Source organism: Poromitra crassiceps (assembly GCF_964638095.1).
Source record: "Poromitra crassiceps genome assembly, chromosome: 2".
In the NCBI taxonomy this organism is placed as follows: domain Eukaryota; kingdom Metazoa; phylum Chordata; class Actinopteri; order Beryciformes; family Melamphaidae; genus Poromitra; species Poromitra crassiceps.
In genome coordinates, this window is record NC_139624.1 from 106,272,194 (window position 1) to 106,298,657 (window position 26,464).

General features: G+C 43.1%; 1 protein-coding gene across 2 annotated transcripts in view; it reads right to left on the bottom strand.

Annotated features, from left to right (window-relative positions):
* epc1a (enhancer of polycomb homolog 1 a) overlaps positions 1 to 26,464 on the bottom strand; it is a 96,565-nt gene that overhangs the window by 20,440 nt on the left and 49,661 nt on the right. For both annotated transcript variants that reach the window (XM_083651549.1, XM_083651550.1), the window contains exons 2-10: positions 25,796 to 25,955; positions 17,272 to 17,417; positions 16,361 to 16,567; positions 14,982 to 15,130; positions 10,858 to 11,011; positions 6,189 to 6,347; positions 5,632 to 5,721; positions 5,166 to 5,314; positions 3,457 to 3,875 (exon numbers count right to left, since the gene is read on the bottom strand). In XM_083651549.1, the coding sequence (XP_083507675.1) occupies positions 3,457 to 3,875; positions 5,166 to 5,314; positions 5,632 to 5,721; positions 6,189 to 6,347; positions 10,858 to 11,011; positions 14,982 to 15,130; positions 16,361 to 16,567; positions 17,272 to 17,417; positions 25,796 to 25,895 (1,573 nt within the window). In that variant the 5' untranslated portion in view covers positions 25,896 to 25,955. The remainder of the gene's footprint in view (positions 1 to 3,456; positions 3,876 to 5,165; positions 5,315 to 5,631; positions 5,722 to 6,188; positions 6,348 to 10,857; positions 11,012 to 14,981; positions 15,131 to 16,360; positions 16,568 to 17,271; positions 17,418 to 25,795; positions 25,956 to 26,464) is intronic.

Consider the following 26,464-nt stretch of genomic DNA (forward strand, 5'->3'; position numbering starts at 1 on the left):
ACTATAGGATGACACAACTGGCACACTTGTTTCTTTTCCTGTTGGTTCTTGGTGGAAAGGGTGGACAGCTTCAAGTACCTGGGAGTCAACATCCACCAGGACCTGACTTGGGCCGGCCACACCGCCACTGTCGTCAAAAAGGCTCAACAGCGAATACACGCACTCAAGCGCCTGAAGAAATTTGGGCTAAGGAAAGAAATCCTCAGGGACTTCTACAGAGGCACCATTGAAAGCCTGCTGACTGGCGGCTTCACCACCTGGTACGGGAACTGTACCACCATGGACCGCAGGGCGCTACGGAGAGTGAGACGCGCGGCACAGCACGTAACAGAATGTGAGTTGCCAGATCTGCATGAACTGTATAAACAGCGGTGCCTCAGGAGGTCCCTGAAGATCATCAAAGACACAAACCATCCCCACAACAGCCTGTTCTCCCTGCTACCCTCAGGGAGAAGATACAGGGTTCCGAAAGCACGCACAAATCGCTTGAGGAACAGTTTCTTCCCGCAGGCCACGAGACTCCTTAACATACACAATTAGTGTAGTAGCCGCACTGTACCGTACTGTAGCTGCTACCATTACGTATGTCTAACGTTTAATTGTATGTTTAATAAGGAATATGCTATTTGCACCTGTATGTCAAATACGCCGAATTTAAAATGCCGAGTTTAATTGTATGTTTAATAAGGAATATGTTATTTGCACCTGTATGTCAAATACGCAGAATTTAAAATGTTTAAGCACGTCTAAAGTATGCACCCGACACGTGCACCTATGTGCAGTGAATATGCCACTGTCTCTGACTTGTCTTATCACTATACTGCCTTATGCTTGTTGTGTCTCTTGTTGTTTTTGCACCCATATGCCCTGTTATATTTGTACTATTTGCACTATGTTGTAAACGGAGTCCACAGCACAAGAATTTCACACGTGATACTTGTACCATGGAGTGACAATAAAAATCTTGAATCTTGAATCTTCTTTGCAATACTGGGAAATATGTTGGCAAATGTAACCTTCCAGTTGACACATCTCTTCCATTTGCTTTGTTAATAAAAGATAATGGAAGTAAATTAATCTGTTTATTTTAATTATGGATCATTACAATGCAATTTAAATTCACTTTATTTTAAAAGTAGCGACATAGTGAGAAAAAGAAAGCATGTATTGAAAAAAAAGATGCATCGATAATCGTTTTATAATTGAATTGTAGCCCTCTGAATCTAAATGGAATCGTGAAGGGCCTAGAGATTCCCACCCCTAGTTGCTAGGCAAAGCGAAACGGTTTATGGCGTAGCAACAGACCCAAAACAGCTTTCCTCGCTACTTCAAGGGGCTTTCTGCTCTCGCGAACATTTCTCGTTATATTCTATCAGTTTGTTTAGAAGTAATTTTGTGGTTATGGTCGAAGTGGCTGCCGTAAATCGTTTGGTTTCACTTCCGGATCTGCCCGGCCCGCACAGAGACTCTATAATCATCAAGACAGCACTCGCCGATTCACTTGGCTTTCGTCTTATCTACTAATAGAGGTAAGATGTGAGGCATCAATATTACATTTAGACGGTTTAATAACAATCAAAAATCTTGCTCGTAGTTGCTTTAATGTGAAAAGACAACAGCATAAAATGCACTGACTGTTGTGTATCGGGGCTGAAGAACGGTTTCTTACCATCATCTTCCATAACTATTACACAAATCCCAAATTTTTCAAGGTGTGGCATGTCAGCCAAACACATTTCCGGACTTTCCAGACCTGCATAGGAAACTTGAGACCACTTCCACACAGACCGCTGAAACCACAACTAAATCATCTCGAGTCCCACTTTGAGCTTGTCCAAGTAGAGGCTAGTATCTAACTTCTTAACAGATTCAGAGCCTATGTCATGTGTTTCGACATTGTACTTTTCTGACCCAGTCCAGTACGGTATTAATATTCAGCAAGTTCCCTGCAGCCACCGACCCCAACTCAATTCTCCACCTCTCATGAATCTATTTAAACAGGACCATTTCTAATTGACTCCCCCAAGCCGGGAGAGCAGGAATTCCTAATGTATTCTAATAAGGAAAGTGGGTCTGAATGCAGAGGGTTCATTTGATTTACAAGCAGCATGGGGGCCCGGTCTGAAGCAGAGCAATCTACCTTTCAAATGTGTTAGACAGCAGCCCGCCGAAAAAACACTGAGCTGGCTTTTAAGTCACATTTTTTCTCACCTTCATTGAACAGACACAGGCATATATGCACAAAATCAATTAAACAATGGCACCTCACATCATTTCATGCATGGAGACATTTTCCAATTACACCCCTCCCCCGTACACACCACACTCTCTATAAAGCCAATTCTCTATTCACACCAAGAGCGAAAAAGCTGAATTCTGAGAGAGAAAAAGCTCTGACAGGGTCAAAGCAAGCAGACTTCTCCACCAGACCGCCTGTCATCAGGCTGAGCTCCGAAGAAACTATCTGGAGAACTTTCTAAGCCTGTCATGCTGAAGAAACTATCTGGAGAACTTTCTAAGCCTGTCATGCAAGGAGACCTAGAGGTTAATAAAGACCATCTCTTCTTCTTCTGTGGCGTTTTATGGCAGTTGGCATCCTTTATGTTGCATTACCGACTCCTTCTGGATTTATCCATCCACAGTTTCCCTACATTCCAAAATCCTTCTTCCTCGTGTACCAAAGGCCATCTCTTTAAGTAAAAGCTCCCAGTAAGTAACTGCGGGTCTCACTTCCCATCCAAGTGAACTCCAGTGCGATTCATTAGGACTGAGTCCAAACCAACGCCAGGAAACAACCCCAAAACGCACGATTTTACTCCTGTAAGGAGATAGATGTCAACAGTATACGTGCTTGGTTTGGAAAGCCTAGCATAAGAAAATGAACCGCGGTTAAATACTGTCAACACCTGAGATGATAAATTACAGCCAAGAATGCAGACTTCCATCTTGCTTTGCTAAAATTACTCTTGCTGCCAAAATCTCTAACCGTGCAGGATGACAGATTCCCAAAACTCCTCTGATAGGGTCGGGCCACTGCAGATGGCCGGCAGGCATCAACCACTGAGCGCTCTACATCCCAACATCCTGATGGTCGTCCAACTCAGTATTCCAATGCATGGTTTCCTCTCTCCATGGACAGGCCATGTATGGGTCATGCAAAGTCAAGTAATGTGAGTGTTGTGTCGCAAGATGCCCTCTAAAAGTACCCCCCCGCCCACGACTATGTCATCCTCGACATCGCCATATGCCGATTTAGTAAACATATTACAAACCTATCTTCTAATAAACAAACTAGTGAGCCAAAGTAACTTTTGTTTACAAGCCTGGGTTTACCTTTGGACAATTTGCTCCTTTAACAAAACAAATACACAAAAAACAGCAAAGTTAAAGTATGCACCGTGATTGGGACCAAAGATGCATCATCATGCAGCATGGCGGAGGAGACCACTGACTCACCATGTACAGGGGCCGGTGCGGGGCCGGTGCGGTTCTGGGAGCTGGCTCCTCCAGGCAGGGTCCGGGCTAGTCCCGACGCAGTCCGGTTAAATCCCCTAAATCCTCTGCGGGACAAATCTCCTCCACCCAACGGGTGATGGGATAGCGTCCGTGGTCTGAAGTGCCTCCAGCGGCAAGATTTAATGTTCAACAGAATCTGACTGAGGTCCACAGATGGCGGTGACGACGACAAGGGCGATGAAGAGGAGGGAAGGCGGGAGGAGCTGGTTGGGTCCGAGGTATTGGTTTCTGAGGTACTGGCGTTGGAGTTGCGGAGCGGAGAGCTTGGAGGTGGTGACGTGAGTGGTTCGGGCTCCGGGTCCGAGTCCAGGCTCTGAAAGACGCTGTCCAGGTCTGTGTGCGCTCTGTCCAGCAAGACCCTGCAACACAAACAAGAGAGCCGTTAAAAATACATCCACGACACAGAGCCGCTCAAAAACCAGCGTGGAGTCATTTGGGATTTACTGTCGATAACAGATCCGGCTTCTTCAACGAGTGAATGTTTTCTCAATATAAGACGCAGAGTGGCAGCCATACTAGACCCATTATGTGTACGGTACAGTATTAGCACCCTTTGGCTTATCACTGAAATACTGTGCAGACGTTTCAACTTTACAACAAACTTTCTAAATTGCCCCTAGCTAACTTCCTGTTGCAGTGCATGCTAATACAATAGCGGACAGGAAATAAGCAACAGAATTCCAGTGAAACATAACATGTATTTATAATGTGCACACCAGCACCCTTTTAAAGGGGCCAATACCAGATGTAGTTGGGTGTCTAACCAGTACCCGTAGTCTGGGACAGTACACATGTACAGAAACCCGACTGAGCTGCACCTTTTCTAACATGATATACGTAGTTGTGGAGTGATAAAGTGTTGGGAGTCATAATTACACATCATCCTGTGGAGATGGCATTGTACCGTAATACTAGGCTATACCATTTACAAATGTCCCTCAGGGCAGCTGATAGATTGATTCCAAACAGAAAAAGAACATTTCTAATCTCATGTGTGCATGACCCGGCTAATCTTCTTGACTACACCTGGCACTGAGGCAGCCGCTGGCCAACTCCTCCAGTCAGAGAGCGCTTTATTCCATCTTCACTGTAATTACTGTTCATATATCAGACAAAGGCGCAGTGCACATTGCTGTTCTAATCTCAGTGGAAACTAAATTTTCCAACTTGTCTTCAGGCCACAGTGGCGGGCAAACCCCAAAATAACTTTCACCATTTTACCAGCCAACTTCATTTTTTATAATACAACAGTCAACATTTATTAGGATTTGGCTGGGTTTCCCCTGGTCAGTGGATATGAGCAGTTCCTCCTACATACATTTCATATCAACTTCCTACATTTTCTCAGACTTTAGTCTTCCTATTTGTAGATTTTTGGTCAGTGTTTAATATGATATAGAGATAGCAGCTGGGCAATATGACTCCCATATCATGCTATAGGACACAATGTGAAATGAAAGAAGGTCCAGCAGCTACATAAAGTGCAAAGTTATGCGTCTACAATTTTGACATTCTTAAACCTTTTTGGCCCAACTTTTTAAGACCTGGAAATCATCCAGTTAAATTGTTTCCCCCCAGACTTGCATAGGAATCCTGACATCACCAGTCAAGATGGAGGGAACGAATAACAAGAGCTGGCGTGAACTCACCTGCCCCCTCTGCCCACGCGGCGCCGAGCCAAGCCGACGCAGCGCCGCGGCATGTTCAGCGAGGTCAGACAGTAACGGAAGAGCGGGTCGCCCGGCCCGCCCTCTGACGGGCTCACCCAGGGCCAGTTGCCACTCTGGTCCGGGCGAGACTGAGGGGATGGAAGGACGAATTGCAAAAGAGATGGAGGAGAGATGAGTGAAAGGCAAAAAAAAAAAAAAAAAAAAGGAAGAAAAAAGGAGGAGCAGGATAAAATGAGGAAGATGCCAGAAATGGAAATTGAGAGTGAGGGAGGAAGTGAGGAGAGAGAAGGGGAGTCTCCGTTATTGCATTGATCTGACCAGCAGAGTGTGGAAGAGTTATTGCATTGATCTGACCAGCAGAGTGTGGAAGAGTAACGCTAGGGCAGCCAGACCGGCCTTTGGCTCTATAAATAGATGCATGGGAGAGTCACAGGAGGGCACTCACAGCGTAGTACTGACAGCCAGCCTTCCTCCTGAACGCATAGCAGCCGTCTGGGTCATTCTCCTCCTCCGCCTCCGAGGAACCTGAATGGATCTGCACAATCAAAACAAAAACAAACGACAGAGGTAAAGAAACAGAACTGGACAAGAAACTGTACCCTTTTTCCACCTGCCACAGTCTGTGATGGATTCCAAGAGTCTCCAGCCACTCAACTACTTTACTAGCCAAATGTCATTCTTAGAATAGAACCTCTGCACAACAGCTGGGTGGCTAGAACAGACGAAATAGCAAAAAACAGTCGCATACATTTTTTTCCAGCATTTATCTGGTGGCTTTTTCAGTTTTAATTTCCCACCATCATGAATGTGATAAACACTGGTCAGTTGCAGCAATCGCTACAATGACAAAACGCATGAGAAAAAATTGGGCTAATTGATTGTAGCTTTAAACCTTAGTGCTTTGCTTATGCATTTTTCATATTAGTAATAACCACCTCACAAAAACATAGCAAAAGGTAAACTCATTGTCATTGGGTGAGGGTGAAACCATGTCCTGTTTACCTGAGAGAAGGGCTCGTCATCTGAGCTGGGGAAGTCGTACTGGTTGAGGTCCTTGGGATTGAACACCGAGGGCCCTGAATGCTGAGGCGCTGACAGAGGGGGGATCTTCGGCTTCTTTTCATATTTCCTTTTGGTTCGGACCACCTCGGTCTTCTCCGGCTGGGAGGAGGGGGGAGGGAAGAAGAACGGTGAGAAAGACATACACAAATAGCGTAGTAGCTGTACTGTACCGTACTGTAGCTGCTACCATTATGTATGTCTTATGTTTAATTGTATGTTTAATTAGGTATATGCTATTTGCACCTGTACGTCAAATACGTCGAATTTAAAATGTTTAAGCACGTCTAAAGTATGCACATGACATGTGCACCTATGTGCAGTGAATATGCCACTGTCTCTGACTTGTCTTATCACTACACTGCCTTATTGCTTGTTGTGTCTCTTGTTGTTTTTGCACTCATATGCCCTGTTATATTTGTACTATGTTGTAAACGGAGTCCACAGCACAAGAATTTCACACGTGATACCACGGAGTGACAATAAAAATCTTGAATCTTGAAGTGTTTATACTGCAGTCTGCACCATCAAAAAGGTGATTACCACCGCCAAGGAGGTTATGTTTTATGTGCCGTTTGTCTGTCTGTTAGCAGGATTACAGAAAACCTAGGTGAGTAAATATTAGGGGTGGGAGAAAAAATCGATTCACCTAAGTATCGCGATTTTTAATGTCACGATTTTTTGGATCGATCTTTTATTCCAGAATCGATAATCGCAAATTAAAAAAAAAAAAATTTTTTTTTTTTTTTTTTTTTGGTGCTTGCAGTCAGGCCACTCACTGAACAGCAGGCTAGGCGCCGCCTACTGGTTTACTAGTGGTTTTATTACTTTATTAGTTAGTCTGAAGTAATAATTACACTTCAGGGTTAAAGTGGGTGCATCTCATTGTAAAATTGGACTTCAAACGGCCCAAATCTGGCTTCAAACGGCCCAAATTTCACGCGCGTTGGCCCATATCGGCCTGGCCTGCTTGGTATCTAATGCCCGGCCTGAATTATGATCCCAGTCCGCCCCTGTTTTTAACTATATCGCCCAGCCCTACTCATGATATATAATATACAGTCTCTAGTGTATGATTCAACTTTTCCCATGTTCTAATCTAGTGTAAAAAAGCAAACAAACTGAAAAAATAAAATAAAAAAATAAACAAAAATCGCAATAAATCGTAATATCGAATCGCAATAATCGTAGAATCGCAATAATCGTGAATCGCAATATATATCGAATCGGCACCAAAGTATCGTGATAGTATCGAATCCGGAGATAAGTGAATCGGCACAGCCCTAGTAAATATATATGTAACTAAAACCATTAAAATTGACAACCGGTCCGTGACTTTTTTCCCCCATGTATCTACCGGTCCTTGGCACAAAAAAGGTTGGGAACCCCTGTCATAGCAGACTGGATTATTGGCCTTGGTAGAGGTCTGTGCTCTCCAGGTGCCCTTCTAGTTTGAAGATGGAAAGCGTGTGTATTAGTCTGGTGTTTGGGTCCATGCACGGGTCAGGGCGTGTGTGGAAACAACAGTGAGTCAAGCGTCATTGATATGCAGATGGCAGCACGTGCCAGATGCTGCTGCTGAGCCAGATGGCCGTCCACACCCCCTGCAACCCACCACTACCCCCCCATCCCCACCTCCCCAGTGGGTCGACCCCTCTGACTGAACACACTCCAACTCTGCTGGGATTAGTCAACTCCTATTCAGTGCTTTAGCCCAGGGGGGAGGGACACCACAGTGAAGGAGCGGTATGTCAAATCAATGGAGGGGATGAGAGCTATATAGTGGAGGAGGGGGTGGAGTTACACCAACAATGAGGGTCTATAAACAATAGGGAAGAGTCAAGCAGCTGGTAGAGAGCAAGAGGGAGAGGAAATAAAAGTGGGTGAATAGTTTCCTTGCTGCGGGATGGGTGCAGGGATGCAGGGATGCAGGGCAGTGGAGCTAATGAAGGTATAATGGGAGGTGGTGACATGGGAGTTCACGACAGACAGGGCTGCTTAACCAAGAGCTACATTATTGAAGCATATGGCACCTCGGTTCAAAATGAAACACTGCGGGTTCCAAGAGTCAGCGACTCCAATGACTACCCAACCCCCTTTATGACATAACTCTGATTACCAGCCGTGAGTCAAGACTACACAAGCCCCTTCATGACATAACTCTGATTACCAGCCGTGAGTCAACACTACACAACCCCCTTTATGACATAACTCTTGATTACCAGCCGTGAGTCAAGACTACCCAACCCCCTTTATGACATAACTCTGATTACCAGCCGTGGGTCAAGACTACACAACCCCCTTTATGACATAACTCTGATGACCAGCCGTGAGTCAAGACTACCCAACCCCCTTTATGACATAACTCTGATTACCAGCCATGAGTCAAGACTACACAACCCCCTTTATGACATAACTCTGATTACCAGCCGTGAGTCAAGACTACCCAACCCCCTTTATGACATAACTCTGATTACCAGCCGTGAGTCAAGACTACCCAACCCCCTTTATGACATAACTCTGATTACCAGCCGTGAGTCAAGACTACCCAACCCCCTTTATGACATAACTCTGATTACCAGCCATGAGTCAAGACTACACAACCCCCTTCATGACATAACTCTGATTACCAGCCATGAGTCAACACTACACAACCCCCTTTATGACATAACTCTGATGACCAGCCGTGAGTCAACACTACACAACCCCCTTTATGACATAACTCTGATGACCAGCCGTGAGTCAACACTACACAACCCCCTTTATGACATAACTCTGATGACCAGCCGTGAGTCAACACTACACAACCCCCTTTATGACATAACTCTGATTACCAGCCGTGAGTCAACACTACACAACCCCCTTTATGACATAACTCTGATGACCAGCCGTGAGTCAACACTACACAACCCCCTTTATGACATAACTCTGATTACCAGCCGTGAGTCAACACTACACAACCCCCTTTATGACATAACTCTGATTACCAGCCGTGAGTCAACACTACACAACCCCCTTTATGACATAACTCTGATTACCAGCCGTGAGTCAACACTACACAACCCCCTTCATGACATAACTCTGATTACCAGCCGTGAGTCAACACTACACAACCCCCTTCATGACATAACTCTGATTACCAGCCGTGAGTCAACACTACACAACCCCCTTTATGACATAACTCTGATTACCAGCCATGAGTCAACACTACACAACCCCCTTCATGACATAACTCTGATGACCAGCCGTGAGTCAACACTACACAACCCCCTTTATGACATAACTCTGATTACCAGCCGTGAGTCAAGACTACACAACCCCCTTCATGACATAACTCTGATTACCAGCCGTGAGTCAAGACTACACAACCCCCTTCATGACATAACTCTGATTACCAGCCGTGAGTCAAGACTACACAACCCCCTTCATGACATAACTCTGATTACCAGCGGTGAGTCAACACTACACAACCCCCTTCATGACATAACTCTGATGACCAGCCATGAGTCAACACTACACAACCCCCTTCATGACATAACTCTGATTACCAGCCATGAGTCAACACTACACAACCCCCTTCATGACATAACTCTGATGACCAGCCATGAGTCAACACTACACAACCCCCTTCATGACATAACTCTGATTACCAGCCGTGAGTCAAGACTACACAACCCCCTTCATGACATACATTAACTGATGACCAGCCGTGAGTCAAGACTACACAAGCCCCTTCATGACATAACTCTGATTACCAGCCGTGAGTCACGTGATGCCAAGCTGTCACTCTCCTAGCTGAGGGCCATCCAGGTGCTATTTCCATATACCGTATTAATGATTCATATTAGGGCCGAATATATTATACTGCTTCTGATGACTACGGTAATTTAATACTTGTGTTTCTTTGTCAAATAAAATCACATTTTATTATGATGTAATTATTTTCTGTATATCATTTGTACATGCCATTTCATTTTATAATCAGAAAATTTTTGTTTCATGGTTTATAAAAACATAATAAATAAATACATATTTTTGAGGCCTTTAAAGTAGATATTGATAAAAAAAAAATCAGCATGGTACTAAAAAAGTTATGCACCTTTTCAAGACTGGAATTGATTATTTTTAAATTGGGACAGTGTAATATAATGTATACTACACTCTACAGCTGAAGATCATTCTTCACATCAACCAATATCCAGTCTCTCCAGGAAATTGCGATTTTGCGATCGCAATAATTAATGCAAATTCAACCAATCTCCACAATATTTGCGGGGGCTTGCAATTTTTCTAAATTCCAGCGATTTCTCAGCAAAAATGGCAAATCAGGTTCCTCATCTTGCAATTTTGCCAGTTCCTGCAATTTGCAGCAAAAAAAATCACATAAAACTTAAATTCCACTGCAATTTTTGAGAAAAGTTGCCATTAGGTGGTAGTTCGCTGCTGCCCCCCACTGTATTCGTGGAACTTTTGATGTAAAAAAGGTATAAGTTTGCAGACTTTTTGTTCAATGCCCACATTTGTCAAGGTCTGGAAAGGATCACACTTAAATTCCCATAGTATTACAGACATTAGCAAGAAGCAAGTTCACTGTGGATCTGGACGGCCTTACTTTCTTGTAGTCCTTCATGTCCGAGTGGTCCTGGTGTCTGTACTGGTTACTGCCTGATAGGGGAATGATGGGGATGGTGTAGACAGGCTTCACCAGAGCCCGCTGTGCCAGTGCCTCCGCCATCACCTCACTGCCAAAGTCTGGCATCACATTCCTGATGGACAAAGAGAGTAGAGGAGAGCAAGAGGCCTATTTAGAAATCGGCTGCATCATTGGAGATGCTAGGGACATTTCTGGTTACATTCTGGTGCAGCAGGGAGGGACATATTTACAGCCAAGATGATAAAATCAGTAGATGAAGGCACACATGCTATGATGGTTAGGAAGGGTATCGCCACCGATTTCCCAATTCGATTCCGATACACAAGGTCCCGATTCGATTCGATTTCTGATTCAATATCGATATTCACAACAAAGCTTCACACAGGAAAAGGCATTATATTAAAATATCGATACTGGGTTTTGTGAATCGAGTTCTTTCAAATGAATATAGATTCGATATATATATATATATTTTTAATGGTAGGTCTGCACAACTACTACAAAAACAAAACAAAAATCTAAGTATGAACAATTCAATTTCCAAATCCTAAGTGCTTACAACAGACTTCTAACCTTCTACCCTACTGTATTCCTTTTTTGGTTTGTTTTTATTGATTTAAATTGTTAACATACAAAAAGAAAAATGTAAGAATAGCAAACATTACAAAAAACACACAACATACAAAATACACCCACAAACAAACAAATACATTCACTCAGAAACACAACCCCCCTCCCAGCAGGATCTACTGTATTCTGATGCTGAGCCCCTTCTGGCCTATAAATAAACAAATACTTACATTGCCATGTTTTTTGCACAATTGTAAAAATAATTGCAACATGGTTATTTGTCTAACATTGATCAGCACATGTATAAAGGACAACAGAACCTCACTCTCAGTGCAAAACATGCAACAGCAGACTATACACATCAGGCAGTACACTAGGATTGTGCCGATTGGCGATCGGATCGTATATTGCCGACTCAATGGCTGAAATGACGATTGATTTTCCCTAGGCGACCTCGATCGGCCCCGCCCCCGCGTGTGGCTGCTGCCTGACATGTGACACAGCCGTGTGACTGAGTGTGTGTTCTTCAGACTATTAGTGAATACATGCTACTACTACTGTATATTTAAACATGCTTCTGATTAGGGATGTCAACGGTTAACCGTTAATCGATTAACCGTCGCTAACGTCGTTGTTCGGTTATTGCTGTCGGTCTATCAGTTAATATTAATTTTTTTTTTTTTTTGTCTATTTACTCAATGAGCTCATGCCCAAACAAGGCGTGTCTATTTAGATGCTGAAATGTTAATGCTTTTTGTGTTAGAAATTCTAACACAAAAATAATTTGTGTTGAAATGTTGATGCTTTTTGTTAATGCTTGTTAATGCTTTTTGTGTTAGAAATTCTAACACAAAAAGCATTAACATTTCAGCATCTAAATAGACACGCCTTGTTTGGGCATGAGCTCATTGAGTACGGTAAATAGACCAAAAAAAAAAAAAAAAAACTTTTTTTTTTTAATATTAAAAAATTATGAATTAACCGATAGGTTAATCGATTATTAGCGTTGGTTAATCGAAAGTGAAATTAACCGAAAATTGACATCCCTACTTCTGATGTCTGCAATGAGCCTCGTTATTAAAATCTTTAATGATCGGTTGTCATTGTTGTCGTCTTTTGATCTGTCTCATCTCGGGGGGGTTTTCATTCTCCACATGCCGCGCCGCCTGGCATGCAAAACTAGGCTACTCTGTGCTCAGCTCCATAAGAGTAACGTTATATGTAAACATAGTCAGGCACAGACTGACTATGAGAGGGTCGATGACATCGTGCATTGGCGATGTCAAAGGGTGCCAAATGGAAGATCTGACTGTGGTCAAGATCGCGCAACTCTACAGTACACCTGGGTCTCTCCGCTACAGCGTATCATTAAGTGGACCACAGCAGCCATCTACCCAGAATAGAGCAGTCCAATCTCTGAGTGAAAAGTGGTGGTGATGCGCAGGCAGAAAGCAGGCCAGGATAACAAGAGGAAATTGAAATGTCACTACAAATCAAAAGCACTTCAAGGAGAGGGGTCCAATTGAAGCTCACGCTGACAGCTACTTTCAGTGGAAATTCATTCTATTCAGACGTCATGTTTAGATGGCTCACGAGGGCCCCACTGGGGAAACGCAACAATTCAAAGTGGAGCTTGAAAGAGACATTTTTCTAAAAACACAATAGCATAAATATACTGTCTGGTGTATTGCTTACACAGACTGAGAAAGTGTTTGCTGCGGGCACTGATAAGTCTATGAGCTCATTTAATCTTGACTTGACATCAATGCACAAATAGGGTGAACTCTAAATTGATAATGCATACAAAATGGTCTACAATTAACTCACGCAGTGGAGCCTGACTCCATCAAAAATACATTATTCTTTTTTATACTACCCATCATGCAGACAAATGGAGTTCAGTCAGGAAGACTATTTTTTGCACGCTTATAGGCTTGTAGTTTCACTTCTCATAAGATGCTACCCTTCAAACTTAACACCTGCTGCTCACTCATAATTTCCTTGATGTCATTTCCCGGGGCGTCAATTGAGATATCAGCTGTTCACATTAGGGATGCACGATATATCGGCAATCATATCGGTATCGGCCGATGTTAGTCATTTTTTAACATATCGGTCATATCGGTATCGGTCAGATGTTGCAATGTTAATATCGGTTATCATTATCAGCCAAATTCTTCACATTGATATGAAATAATGCAGTAAATCTATGATTTATGGGCTTTTCCAAAGGCTTTGCAAATAAAGAAATGCATAACTTTTTCAAATTCAGTGTTAACATGTGTTTTTCAGTATGTACAAAATGTGATGATCATAAAAATGTGGTTTTATACAGATCATATCGACATCGGTAAATATCGGTTATCGGCCATAACAGCAATGTTAATATCGGTTATCGGCATCGGCCAAAATTTTCATATCGGTGCATCCCTAGTTCACATCAACTGGTCATGTAGATATATCCAGAGCCATGTAGATAGAAGAGTCCCGACATCTCCATTCACTCCAATGGACCAGTTTTTTTCCAGGAAGTAAGGTCCTGGAACTCGAGTAAAAAAAGCAGCACTGTCGAGTTGCAGCAAAATAGACAGTTTGTGTTGTACTTTGAAAGGGTTTTTCATCCCTTGAATCAAATTGTACATGATCAGCTTTATTTTAGCATGCAAAAGTAGCGCGAGACCCATTCCTGGCTGTTCATTGGCTAATGAGTCTGGCATTTTTGGTCCTCCACTGACGCCACTCTCTCTCTAGAGGACACTAGATGTATCCAATAGCACAGCGACACACCTTTATTGTTAACCAATCATCTTGCTTTTGTCTTTTTAAATGTTTATCTCTCTCCACTTTAGTCTTCTCAACTTCATGAATTAGAGACTTAATTATCACTAGATCTTCTGTTACAATAAACATTTATTTTTCTTCATTGACTTGCCTCTCCTGACTGAAATCTCCTCATGGCCTCTACTTGGGTGTTTTTGACTTGACGTAAACACAAGCCCTAATTAAACATGTACGTTAGCCAGATAAGCTAATCCACACACCAGCTGCAGCAACCGCCCCACACTGTCAACTTCTCAACTTGCGGAAACATTTGTGGTCTAGCCATATTTGAACACATTCACCCAAAAGGACTGTAATCAAAAAACATTCCCAAACCAAACCACTCCTCGACAGCCAGAACGAAGCCACAGTTTTGTAACAATATCATAACAAAAAGAAATGTTCTGAACAAAACCAAAACAGGCAAGCAAGGCACACATTTCCCAAACAGCTGCATTAAATATCCCCAAGAATGACTGGGGGAGGGAAAAACAACAACAACCGCCACCACCATCGCAGAATAATCTAAAGGCTAAATTCCAAAAGGTACTTTTAGTAGTTACCGTGCAGCCAATTCCCGTTTCAAAACAAGGGGATGCTCCAAAGTGGCTGGTATTACACACAACCTTACCAAACACTTCCCAGCATTTGGATGGTGGCTGCTACTAATTTCTCATGCTGGTCTCTCTTACCTCTTCTCCACAATCTCCAGTGTGAGGTGCAGCAGCTCCCTTTTGCTCTTCTCCCTCCTCTTGATCATCTCCAGGATGGTGACGGCTCGGCTCAGGTCCCGACGCAGCTTCAGCATCTTCTCATACGACGCCTCGTCATTCTTTCGGTTCTGCAAAATTCAAAGGAAATGTGTCAGACATACAATGTTCTAAGGCTGACAGTGAAACTTTCACGCAACTAGTTGCAGGTTGCAAATAGCATGAAACATAATTTTCATTCAACATGACATTTACACAAATCAATACAAAAATAACCAAGGCTCATGCAACACTCCCCACAACAAGCTAGATTGGTAATGTTTCATCTGTCATATTGTGATCAGGTTTTCTTCTGCCACTGGCTGGCTACTTTCTTTCATTACGGCTGTCCCGGAGAATAGGAAGAGAGCCATCAGTGCATTAATAGCCTACTTATCAGCGTTTTGATTGGCTGTTGCATGAAACTAGTTTCACAAAGTTTTGCAACTGTTGCAGCTGAGTTTCAGACAAGTTTCAAGTGTGTTGCAGAGGGCTTTAGACCATGCAAATCATTTGCAACTTAGTTTTACCTCAGTTTTAACCAACTAAAGTTGCGTGAAAGTTTCACCGTGTAAAGCCAGCCTGTTTAGGGTTCCTAAACATTTGCTATGTTCATAGTCCATACTTTCACTCCAGAACTAAATTTCTTAAACATTTAATTGCTACCTTCATGGTGTGGTTTGACACCTCTGATTATGGGCTAATAATATTACTATGAGCCTATAGTCACTCAAGGACAAACAATTTGCAGTTTATTTGTTGATTTCCAGACTTTTTCCCCTATCATTCTCAGGATTTTGTGTATTTCTGTATTTTCATACTGAGGAATTTCTACATAATTTCCCATGACTTGTCACATATGTGTGTGTGCGCGCGCGTGTGCACACACACACACACACACACACACGACCCGGACAGGGTGTGAGCACTACCCACAAGCCCATATGGTATGTAAAATACATTGTTACACCCATATCAGAAGACCTGACCTTATGTGAAGCATCACTACATATGCTACAACCATGACTGAACTAATTTGTAATTGTATGGCTGGCAATCATTGCTATACTAGTGATGTGAAAGGGCATTCATCCTTACTGCATCCTTCCAGAGAGAGGTCAGGGTCAGCCAAAGAGCACAGGTGTTGGTACTGATTCAGTGTCTTGCTCAAGGACACGTGCCACAATGGGGGATCGAACCTAGGCTCTTCCAGTTAAAGAATAGTTTCTCTAACCACTAGGCTGCCCTGATTTGCAAATCACAGGTGAGATGACTGCTGGCACCCTATTCTCCTTGATGTGGCCTTGGCTGCAGACTCTTACCTTTCTGGTCTGCATCTTCTCTGTCCGTCGGCGGAAGGCCACGTAGGGGTCGCTGGTGCTGGAGCCATCCCTCTTCTCCTGCTTGACGTTGGGGATGAGGCAGCCGCCCTTGCAGATTTTCCTTTTGCGGCTCCAGTAGTCGAAGACCTCCTTGATCAGCTCGTCATCCTCTTTCAACAGCAGCTTAGCCTCCTGGAGGCTGACGAGCTGCAGAGCAACATGGGGAAGACCAAGTCAGCGCAAAACTATCTAGGTTGATGTTGACATTTTAGAATTTTTGCCGATGCTCTTGTCTAAAGCAACTTACAATCACAGATTATGAACACTAGGCAAAAGTTTAAATTCCTAGATCAGCAATATCACATGAAACCACTAATATGGGAGGAGTCACAGCACCTTGACAGTAGATGTGACACATATTCCTGCACCCCATGTATGACAGAGACATGTTTTTTTGGGAGCAAGTTTCAGCAGTTTTCTTCTCTTGCATGACACTTCTGGTGATGAGTGGTAATTGCAGGTGAGATCCAAACAGTGTTGCATTATGTGACATTCAGACAGTCAGTTTGATCAGCCATAGTAACCACCATAATGCTAGCAGAGACCGGAAAAGAAGTAGCTTGCTATCCTACTTCACACAAGAGTTGTCGGGAACCTATAGTAACAGTCTATAGTATAGTGAGTCTACTGTGTTAGCTCCGCCCACCCTGTGTCACCACAGACACCCAGTTCATAAATGCTGCAATAATGAAAATGCAAAGGCTTCCATCAATGGGCCATAGGCTCAATCAGATAGTGATTTAACAGACATTTATTTACATGATGATTCTTTCCCCCGGCACCGATTATCACCTTAAGAGCATTTCAAAAGATAGATTAACTGGACAAAAAGTACATGCTCTACTTTGTACCTGCTGTCCACTGCCTTTCTCCAATCGGTCTATCATCTCCTCAAACTGCAGGGCGGTGATTTCCATTTTCTTCTTCAGCTTATTCACAAACGTCTCATCCTCCGAATCGAGGTCGTAGTCCGGCTGCTCTGTATCCAAACTGAAAGCTGCGAGATGGAGAAGAATTGGTTATGGGAGGGTAGATACATGGGCCCAGGCGAGATAAATCCAACGCCACTTCTAAAAACACGACTAGGACAGGCTGTGCCGTGCTCAGGAATTTGATGAATAAATAATCCTGCTCTTAGTATCATATAATTAAAGATATATTTTACGTTGGTAGGACATCTATTTATTTATTTTTTACCACGCACTGAATGAATTCATGAACAGTCAACCTCAAAGATCGACTCCCCACCCAGGAAATCTGTAGATACTACTGGTGTTTGGGCTGGACACGCACAAATAAATTGTATCAACATGAGTAATGTGTGTTGGGTTTCATTTCACTACGTTGTCAGAATGAAACCACTGGGGATAAGCTACTGGCGTCTTACATCTTTCTGCGTTTCCTCAGAAATCAAACAGAATCTCTGATTCACAGTTTCAGACATGAATGTGAAATACCGAGGAACTGTGATGCTTTGGAGACATGTGTACAGACAGAACGCATGATGTTTTACGACCATAAAAAAAGAGCAGAACTGAGTGAATTATTTATGGTTTTGCAATCCTCTGTGTGTGTGTGTGTATGTGCATGTGCGCGCACACGCAGAAAGAACATGTGGTGTAGTATATTGTACACTGTATGTTGTATATAGAGTGCCAAAGTGGAATGTCACTTCCTGCTTCAGCACTGTACCAGGGATTTTCATCCGGCATTTATTTTCCCATAGACATTTCGTAAAATGCTTATAAAAATAGTTTTACTTGTTCAAACCAAATGGTTCAGATATATTTAGAAACAGGAGAGATGACATAACATTTCACTTGGACCAAAACATTAAAAAAATGCGAGTTTAAAGAAAATATTTTTTCAATGTTGTTGTTTTTAGTTTTGGTCCGAGTGAAAAGTTCTATGGTCTCTCCCGATTCTAAATATAGCTGAACCGTTTGGTTTGAACAAGTACAACTATTTTATAAGCATTTTACGAAATGTCTATGGGAAAATAAATTGCGGAAGAAATCTCTCTGGTACAGTGCTGAAGCAGGAAGTGATGTTCCACTTTGCCTCTCTATATATTGATGTACCGTAAATTCCGGACTATAAGCCGCGGCTTTTTTCCCGTTTTTTGGCCCCTGCGGCTTATATAACGGTGCGTCTTATCTATGGATTTTTTCAGAAAAAAAAAAAAAAAAAAAAAAAAATCTCTCTTTTTTAGCACTCTTTCTAACTATAAATCCACTTCTGTTTTAATTTCCTCTCTTGCCCTCTTTTCACCACACCGCGGACACTGTGTGCACTGTAAAAATAAACAACGGTGGTGTTGTGTTATGTTGTTTTGTTGAAATGTTGTAATACGGTAAATGGGAGCTTCCTCAAACAGCCATCTCTTCCCGACAATCCCCTCTGTGCGTGACCACTTACATATGGTAATTACGGTAAGCAAACGGCCACTCGGGCAACAACTCCCTCCCCCGACTACCAGGAGAAAATCACAAACTTCGGCGAATTCACACAAAGGAAGATCAAGGAATATTCACAACAAGACGAGCAGTAGAAGCAACACTCTCACTTACCATGGGGAAGGTACGCAGAAATTCACACGAGGCAGCTTTCAAGTTGAAAGCAGTCAATCTCGCATTAAAAGAGAGCAGCCGCCGATCAAACAGAGCAGCCGCGCGTAACCTGGGCAAAAGGGACTGTCCGTCCGGGGGAGAACTACTGAACAACTCCCTCCCGACTATCAGGAGAAAATCACAAACTTCGGCGAATTCACACAAAGGAAGATCACGGAATATTATAGGAGTGTGAAAACATCCACAATTACCAACGGGTTCCAAAACGCTGGACTGCTGCGGGATGAAGAGGATGACGCCACGGGGACTGCCCCCTAGTCCGATACCTCACGAGTCCGATACCTCACGAGTCCGACACCTCATGGTTTTGGGTTAGGGTCTGGGGGAGGTTAGGTTTAGGCGTGGGGGTGGGAGAGGTTAGGTTTTGGGTTAGGGTCTGGGGGATGTTAGGTTTAGGCGTGGGGGTGGGAGAGGTTAGGTTTTGGGTTAGGGTCTGGGGGAAGTTAGCCTCTTTTTTCGGACTCGTGAGGTGTCGGACTCGTGAGGTATCGGACTCGTGCCATGGCACCTGAAGGAGAGAGGAGAGTGGTTGACGAAGCCACCCTGAACCTGTTCGTTTCCGACACTGAAGATGAGGACTTTGGTGGTTTCAGTACGCAGGAAGAAGAGGAAGACGAGGATTAGTGACTTGACTTCTCTGGTTACAGGTTTGCTGCACATATACGGTAGCCTATTGTTGTGTGATTTTGTCTGGGGATTAGTGACCTGACTTTTGTTTTGTTTTGTTGAAATGTTAATAAATGGGAGCTTCCCCAAACAGCGATCTCTTTCCCGACATTCCTCTCTGTGCACGAACCCTTTCATATGGTAATTAAACATCAAAACACCCGCGGCTTATAGTCCGGTGCGGCTTATAGAAGAAAAAAATAGTCAATTTTGGTCCCGCGGCTTATACACCGGTGCGTCTTATAGTCCGGAATTTACGGTATGTATTTGGAGACATGCTTGTGATAAAGGGATCTGAGTTTCCGTTATCCGGTAATTGCTGGACTTTGACAGTTATAATGAATCAAAGTCTGACATAGGGCTGGGTGATAAAACGATCTCGATAAATTTCACGATAAAATCTTCCATGATAACGATGATAAAATTATGAGCTGTAATTTCGATAGTCATTTTTTAACCAATCCCACAGCAGAGATACAAGCGCGTGCTACATAAACAGCCAAACCCACAGCAGAGAAACAACTGCGTGCTTCCACAATCTCGGCTCCTCCTCCCACTCAGTCACAACAACGCAGTCTGGCCGCACATTGTAGCTCTCCAATATCCAGCTCCTAGCAGTCTGCTAAATGAGGAAATTAGCAGTCCAAGTGAAACCGAGGGTCGTTGTACTCAAAAAACTGCCCTGGATCAGTTTACTGAGTTTATCAGTCAGTTGTCTGTCTGACAAAGCACAGACCAGCGTTAGGTGCAAAATATGTCAGCAGCCAGTCCTCAGCATTACGGGAACCACCACCAGTGGCACAAGAGCATGAGTTTACCTTAGCATGCTACCGCTAGCCTCCCTGGAACTAGCCGGACCCAGGACCACATCATGGGGACTCAGCGAGGACCGGCATGGTGTGCATCACAACAGACAGTGTTGCAGCAGCCCTAAACAACTGGACACGAATGCAGTGTTTTGGTCACCGGCGGCTCCACCTATCCACCGGTAAGCTATGTAGTAGGCCTAGTGTTACATGGATTACTGTATAATGTGTCGTGTTGCACACTCTGAATGATGACAATGAATGACAAATGACGATTCAGGTGTCCATATTTTTAATAAAGGGCATACGATACATTCTAGTATGCAAAGCTTGTGAATGATTTCCCTGTATTGCTGGCTAAAATTGATATAGAAAAAGAAAGAAAAGCAGTGAGCGCAGTTGCAGCCAATCTGTATAAATTGCAAAATAGGCTACTGTTCAGTGTTCAAATAACCAAGTAACACCAGAAAATATATTATCTTATTTGTAATGTTAAGATATTCTAGATCATCTTTTATTTCTTCATGTCATCAGTGACTGTTGCGGAGTTGTTTTTAACATATTTTCTATATTGTCTTTCTATGTATTTTCAGAGAGAAGTGGGAGAGACAACAACATGGGGTATTCTGTTTCTCAACAATAACTACAACTTCTACAACTTAATAAACAAACGAGTCTAAAGTCAAATGTATTGTCTTTACTGATTGTTCTCAGTCATTACAGCGGTAATCCTGATCTGCAATTTCTCATCTGCCTTTCTCATCGTTGTTTCTTATTCGCTGGTTTTCAATCTCTTCTACTGAATATGTAGGCATTCTGACGTTAACTTAAGCAATACTGCCGCCTAGTGGCCACTATTAGACAGGTTTCCAAATTAGTGCATAAAATCAAACAGATGCTACATAAATGCATTTCTAACTATTGTAAATAACATGCACAATGTTTTTAGCCCAAACAAGTTTACATAAAACAAATACAACATGGGGGTCACGTCAAAATATGGTGGGGCGAGTGCTGGAACAGGAGATTTAGTGTTTTGTCACCTTTCAATTCTGACAATAAATATATAAACCATAATTAACCTTCTGGTTTCTTTGGGGTCTAAGGAGAATACTGATCTTAAAACTGTAAATTGACCCCACCCAAATAAGCCGAGGCAGAAACGGGTAAACAGAAATCATCCCGGACACCTTCTTCTCTAGCGGAAATGCTGAAAGGGATATAAAATCCATGCTGATATGTTAAACTTATTAGTCATCAATGGTATGGTGAGGTGACAACTAGGGTTGTCCCGATACCACTTTTTTGCTGACCAAGTACGAGTACTGACATCTGGGTACTTGCCGATACCGAAGAATACCGATACAGAGTATTTAATTAGGGGTCGACAATGTGTTTTTGTTACGCCTTATGGTTAATTAAAAGATAACTTTTCAAGATAATGGGTTTTAGTCATTTTCTTTAGTATATATTATCTGCAGAAGTACCTAGTTTTCACAAGACCACACAAATTTTGCATAATGGGTATCACCTATACTTGATAGTCTCTTCTCTTGATGCCTTATGAAACAAAAGTTTCCCATTAAATAAGGAAATAAGGTTTCCCATTAAATAAAGAAGTATGCTATGAATCAACCATTTAAACCACATAGCTGTGCATCTCCTTTGTATTTGTTCTGCTGGTCTATTTTCATTCAAACATTAAAATAGAGGTTCATCGTGTTTTTATGTTCATTATGTTGGGTCTCGTAGTTAGATTACTACTTTAATGTTTATTGTAACAAACTTTATCATGCTTTTATTTTGAAGGCAAAACCAATAAACCGTAAGTGAAATTGTGACAATTGTTGCTAAATTCACGGACATTAACGTTAGTTCCACTTTTAAAACGTTAAACTTTAAGGCAGTATGGATTACGGGACATGTAGCACGTATTACAACGATCTGGTAAGCCTTTGCTTGTTCCACAGCACTGTGTTGTCTAGAAGAGCTCAACTAATGTTAACCTGTAAGTTGAACAGAACGTTTTCTAGCTTGTTGCAGGCTACGCGGCTAACTGCAGAGCTAATGCAGTCAGACAGTGAATGGGCAAGCGATGCGGTGCAGGCTGTAGCCCTGTATCAGCTGATTACTGACCTGATAGCTTTTTATTTCTCCTCACAAAGCGTTCAGGCAGAGATGCAAACAAACAGGCTGTTATAGTGAAGCTTCTCTGCATGCATTAACAGCTGTGTGAGCCTGACGCTGGCTTGCTACTTTGAGGTTAATGTCACATTGCATGCCGTAGGTGTAAAGTGGTATCGGGCGCGCGGCCGTGTCAGTATCGGGCGAGTACGAGTACAGCAAAATAGGCCAGTATCGGCTCCGATACGATACCAGTATCGGTATCGGGACATCTCTAGTGACAACAATAAGAAATACAAAAAGCTTTGACTGTGAAGTGTCTCAGCCTACTCTCTGCAGTCTGCACAATAGCCTTGATATTCTGCATTGCCAGAATTGTTGTTCAGTAATCAATGACAGCACAGATAGTTGAGAGTAGGGCTGCACGATATTGGAAAAAACTGACATTGCGATATTCCCCACCCCTGCGATATATATTGCGATATGAAAAAATACAGATTTTCACCAGATTACCAGAATAGCTCTATTTTAAAGAAAATAATACTTCTAGAATGATTGGGATGATTTTGTAGAGGAGTCCATCTGATTTTGGAGGGGATATTAGGTATTTTAATGTTTCTCAACCACTGGGCTGTCACCTACTGTAGGCCTCAGAGCGTCATCTATCAGGGTGCATACACATTTTGACCAATGGATTTCCATGACTTAGGCTACATACATGAAAAAGTGAGTGAGTTATGACATTCTACTTTAAAATGTCACTAGCCTACACTTCACTTAGTGTAATGCAGCCTTTAAAACCAGGGAAAGACAATATGCTGTATCACCATATTACCATATCCAACATCTAAGACCATTATAGTCTCATATCACAATATTGATATACAATTGATATATTGCCCACCCCTAATATTGAGTGCCAGAATCTACCTCCCAATGATGCTATTTGCAGAAAAACATTAGATTTCATTGATTATAATCACTGCTTTCAACTTCTTTCGTTCTTCTAACGTTTCAATAAATCAACAATGAAACACCCCTGCCACTTTACACACTTGGTCTGACCCCCCGGAAACCCCCTCCAGAAACGACCAAGTGGTACACTCCGCATCTGTGGAGTTCCGGTTTTTGAGTGCAAGGCTTGCAGTACAGAGATACGAGGATTCACATGCAGCCGACCGGTGACAAACAATTCATTCGTGAAAAGTAATAAATATACATTTAATTGCCCAGATATGTCTCTTCTCTTTTTATTTTCACTGACATGTTTTGTGTAAATAAGTCGCTATGTCTATGATTAACTCTACCGTAACGTTACTGCTATCATGTGATGCAATATCAGAGACTGAAGGGGAGAGACAGCCGCAGTGATACACGGACAACTTCTCAGTAATCACTTTAGCCTTCGTGTCATTATAAGTTGCGGTCTTGCTTTTTGGTGTTTCAAGAGTAAATAGCCTATCTCCACTCCACGGACATGTTGAGTTACAGCAGCCAGCCTGCTGTATGCGAGTGCGCTGCAAACTGTGGACAAGTCCGCCTCCGCAATCACATCGTTTACAGACGGGCTACTGTCAGCAACGCAACATAAGCAAAAATAATTCAATTTAGGTCTCTGTGCATGTTTGTTGTGTTGAAGCTAAGCACTAAATGAGTGAGTACAGTAGCGGGGCGTCTCTCTCCTTTGAGAGAACCTCATTTCACTCAGTAGGCTACCCCTAAAGTGAGAGTTTATCAAGCAACATGACGAGTTAATTTGTTTTTGACATCGCACGTCCTGCGATGTGACTATCGCGCATGCGCACATTGCGATGACGATGTGTAAACGATATATCGTGCAGCCCTAGTTGAGAGTTGGGCTGCAGGCAGCTGAACATACATAGGCTATTTTCTGAAGTATGTGCAGTCGTGCCAATTTAGTTACCATCACTTACGCTATGGACAGACAGGACGCCTAAGCGAAGCGCACTTTCCTCACGAGTGGGTGCCTGGCTGTCCACACAAGGAGCGCATTTTCCCGCACCGGGCATCAGCGACTTGCTCGTCTTCATCTTTTGTTTTCACATATCTAACTAATTTTTATCATGAGTTTATAACCTCATGTATAACGTAATGTGTTCATGACAACTGTTCATGGCATGTCCATGTCTTGGGATTGGGGTAAACACTGAATGACTGACCACAGTAGGACAGAGTGTGTTTGTTAACAACGTTGTTGTGTAGGTAGGTCTATAGTCTCTCTCTCTGTCCCTCTGTAGCTCTGTTGTGCCAGATGACCACCTGAAACAACACTTCAGATAGCAACGTCACTCCCACCTCTCTCTCTTTCCCCCTGCTCCCGCTGTCTCTTTCGCTCGCAGTCGCCTAAAAAATAGAACAGACGTCGAACTAAAGCGCAGCAGAGCGCGAGCGCGCGGGCAGTGCGGACAGTCAGATCAGTTAACATGGGCACCGAATGAAAACTGGCTGCGCACCCCGGCACTGTTGTCTGTGTAAAAAAAAAGCAATCAATTATCTGGCGGACCACCAGGCAGAGCCCCCGGACACAGTTTGGGAACCAATTAACTAGGGTAATTACGGTACGGCGGCTCTCTCTCACGTACGCGTGCTGCTTCCTCGACCCTTCTCCCCGCTGTCAAGTCTCTCTGAAAGCTGTGGCTACTGGCTACTAAAGACAGCAGCACAATTAACTTATTTCAACAATTTCGACTTGCAATACAGAGCTTCGCCACCATGTTCAAATGGCTTCACAGCCCAGCGCTATTCCTGGGGGCTTGATCCAAATAGACTGCCTCGCCCTCTACTCTCCCTTACTCTCCCCAACCTGTATCACCCATTGAGTTTGCTCAAAGGCTTTCAGACAGCAGGACACCTCTGAGGTCACACAGCTGCTCTCAGGCACCCCGGGAGCCGCCACATTCACTTCCACTTGCCTCACTTTCTCTCACACACACACGCACTTAAGTCTGTGCGCTCGACTGTCTTCAGTATTAAAACCCAAACAAGCACATCTCTTTTAACCAGCAGCCTAAAAAGCCACCAACATGCCTCGATTAGTGCATCTAAATGGCAACAACAACAAAACCACGTGCACACAGGCCAATAACACAGCTTGGAGGATAATCCTGAAGCGACCGGCTGCTACTCACGCTGTATGTGAATAAGCTGCTTTGGCATCTTGAAGTCCCCGGGGTAGAGGGACTCGTAGTACGCGATGTTACTCTCTGCCTCGGGGACGGGGATGACCATGTTGTCCCGCTTCTCACCATATACCTGCTGTGCAGAGATGGCCCGCTGGAGATGGTGTTCCTGGAAAAGAGGAGGAAACAACCGTTGAGAACAGATTGCGAGGATTTCTGCAGACATTTCTCATATTTTCCCCCTTCACAGCCCTCATTTCTGTGTTTTGGTTGTAGAATTTCGGTTTGGGTAAGAAGAGATGTGCTTATATTGGCAAGGAAAAGTGAACATTTGGTTCTACCAACCTGTAGATTTAAGTTGAACTTCAACAAATATCACAGTATAGGCTGTGACATGACTGCCTTTACAACAACAAAACGTGTAGTCTTCTATATTATGGACTGAAGATAAGGTTGATTCCAAGTTTGTGAAGAAATGCTGCGAATTCATCATGCAATAACTGAATAATAACGACTTCTGACCCATCAGACCAAATAGTCATATTAACCAATTCATTTTCCATATGTTTACAGACGTGCACATGAACACTCTTTCTTGTAGCGTGGGCTAATAACCACAAATCTCTGTCTAGACTAGAGCATTAGCCACGGAATAAGTACACACATATTAGCTGTACC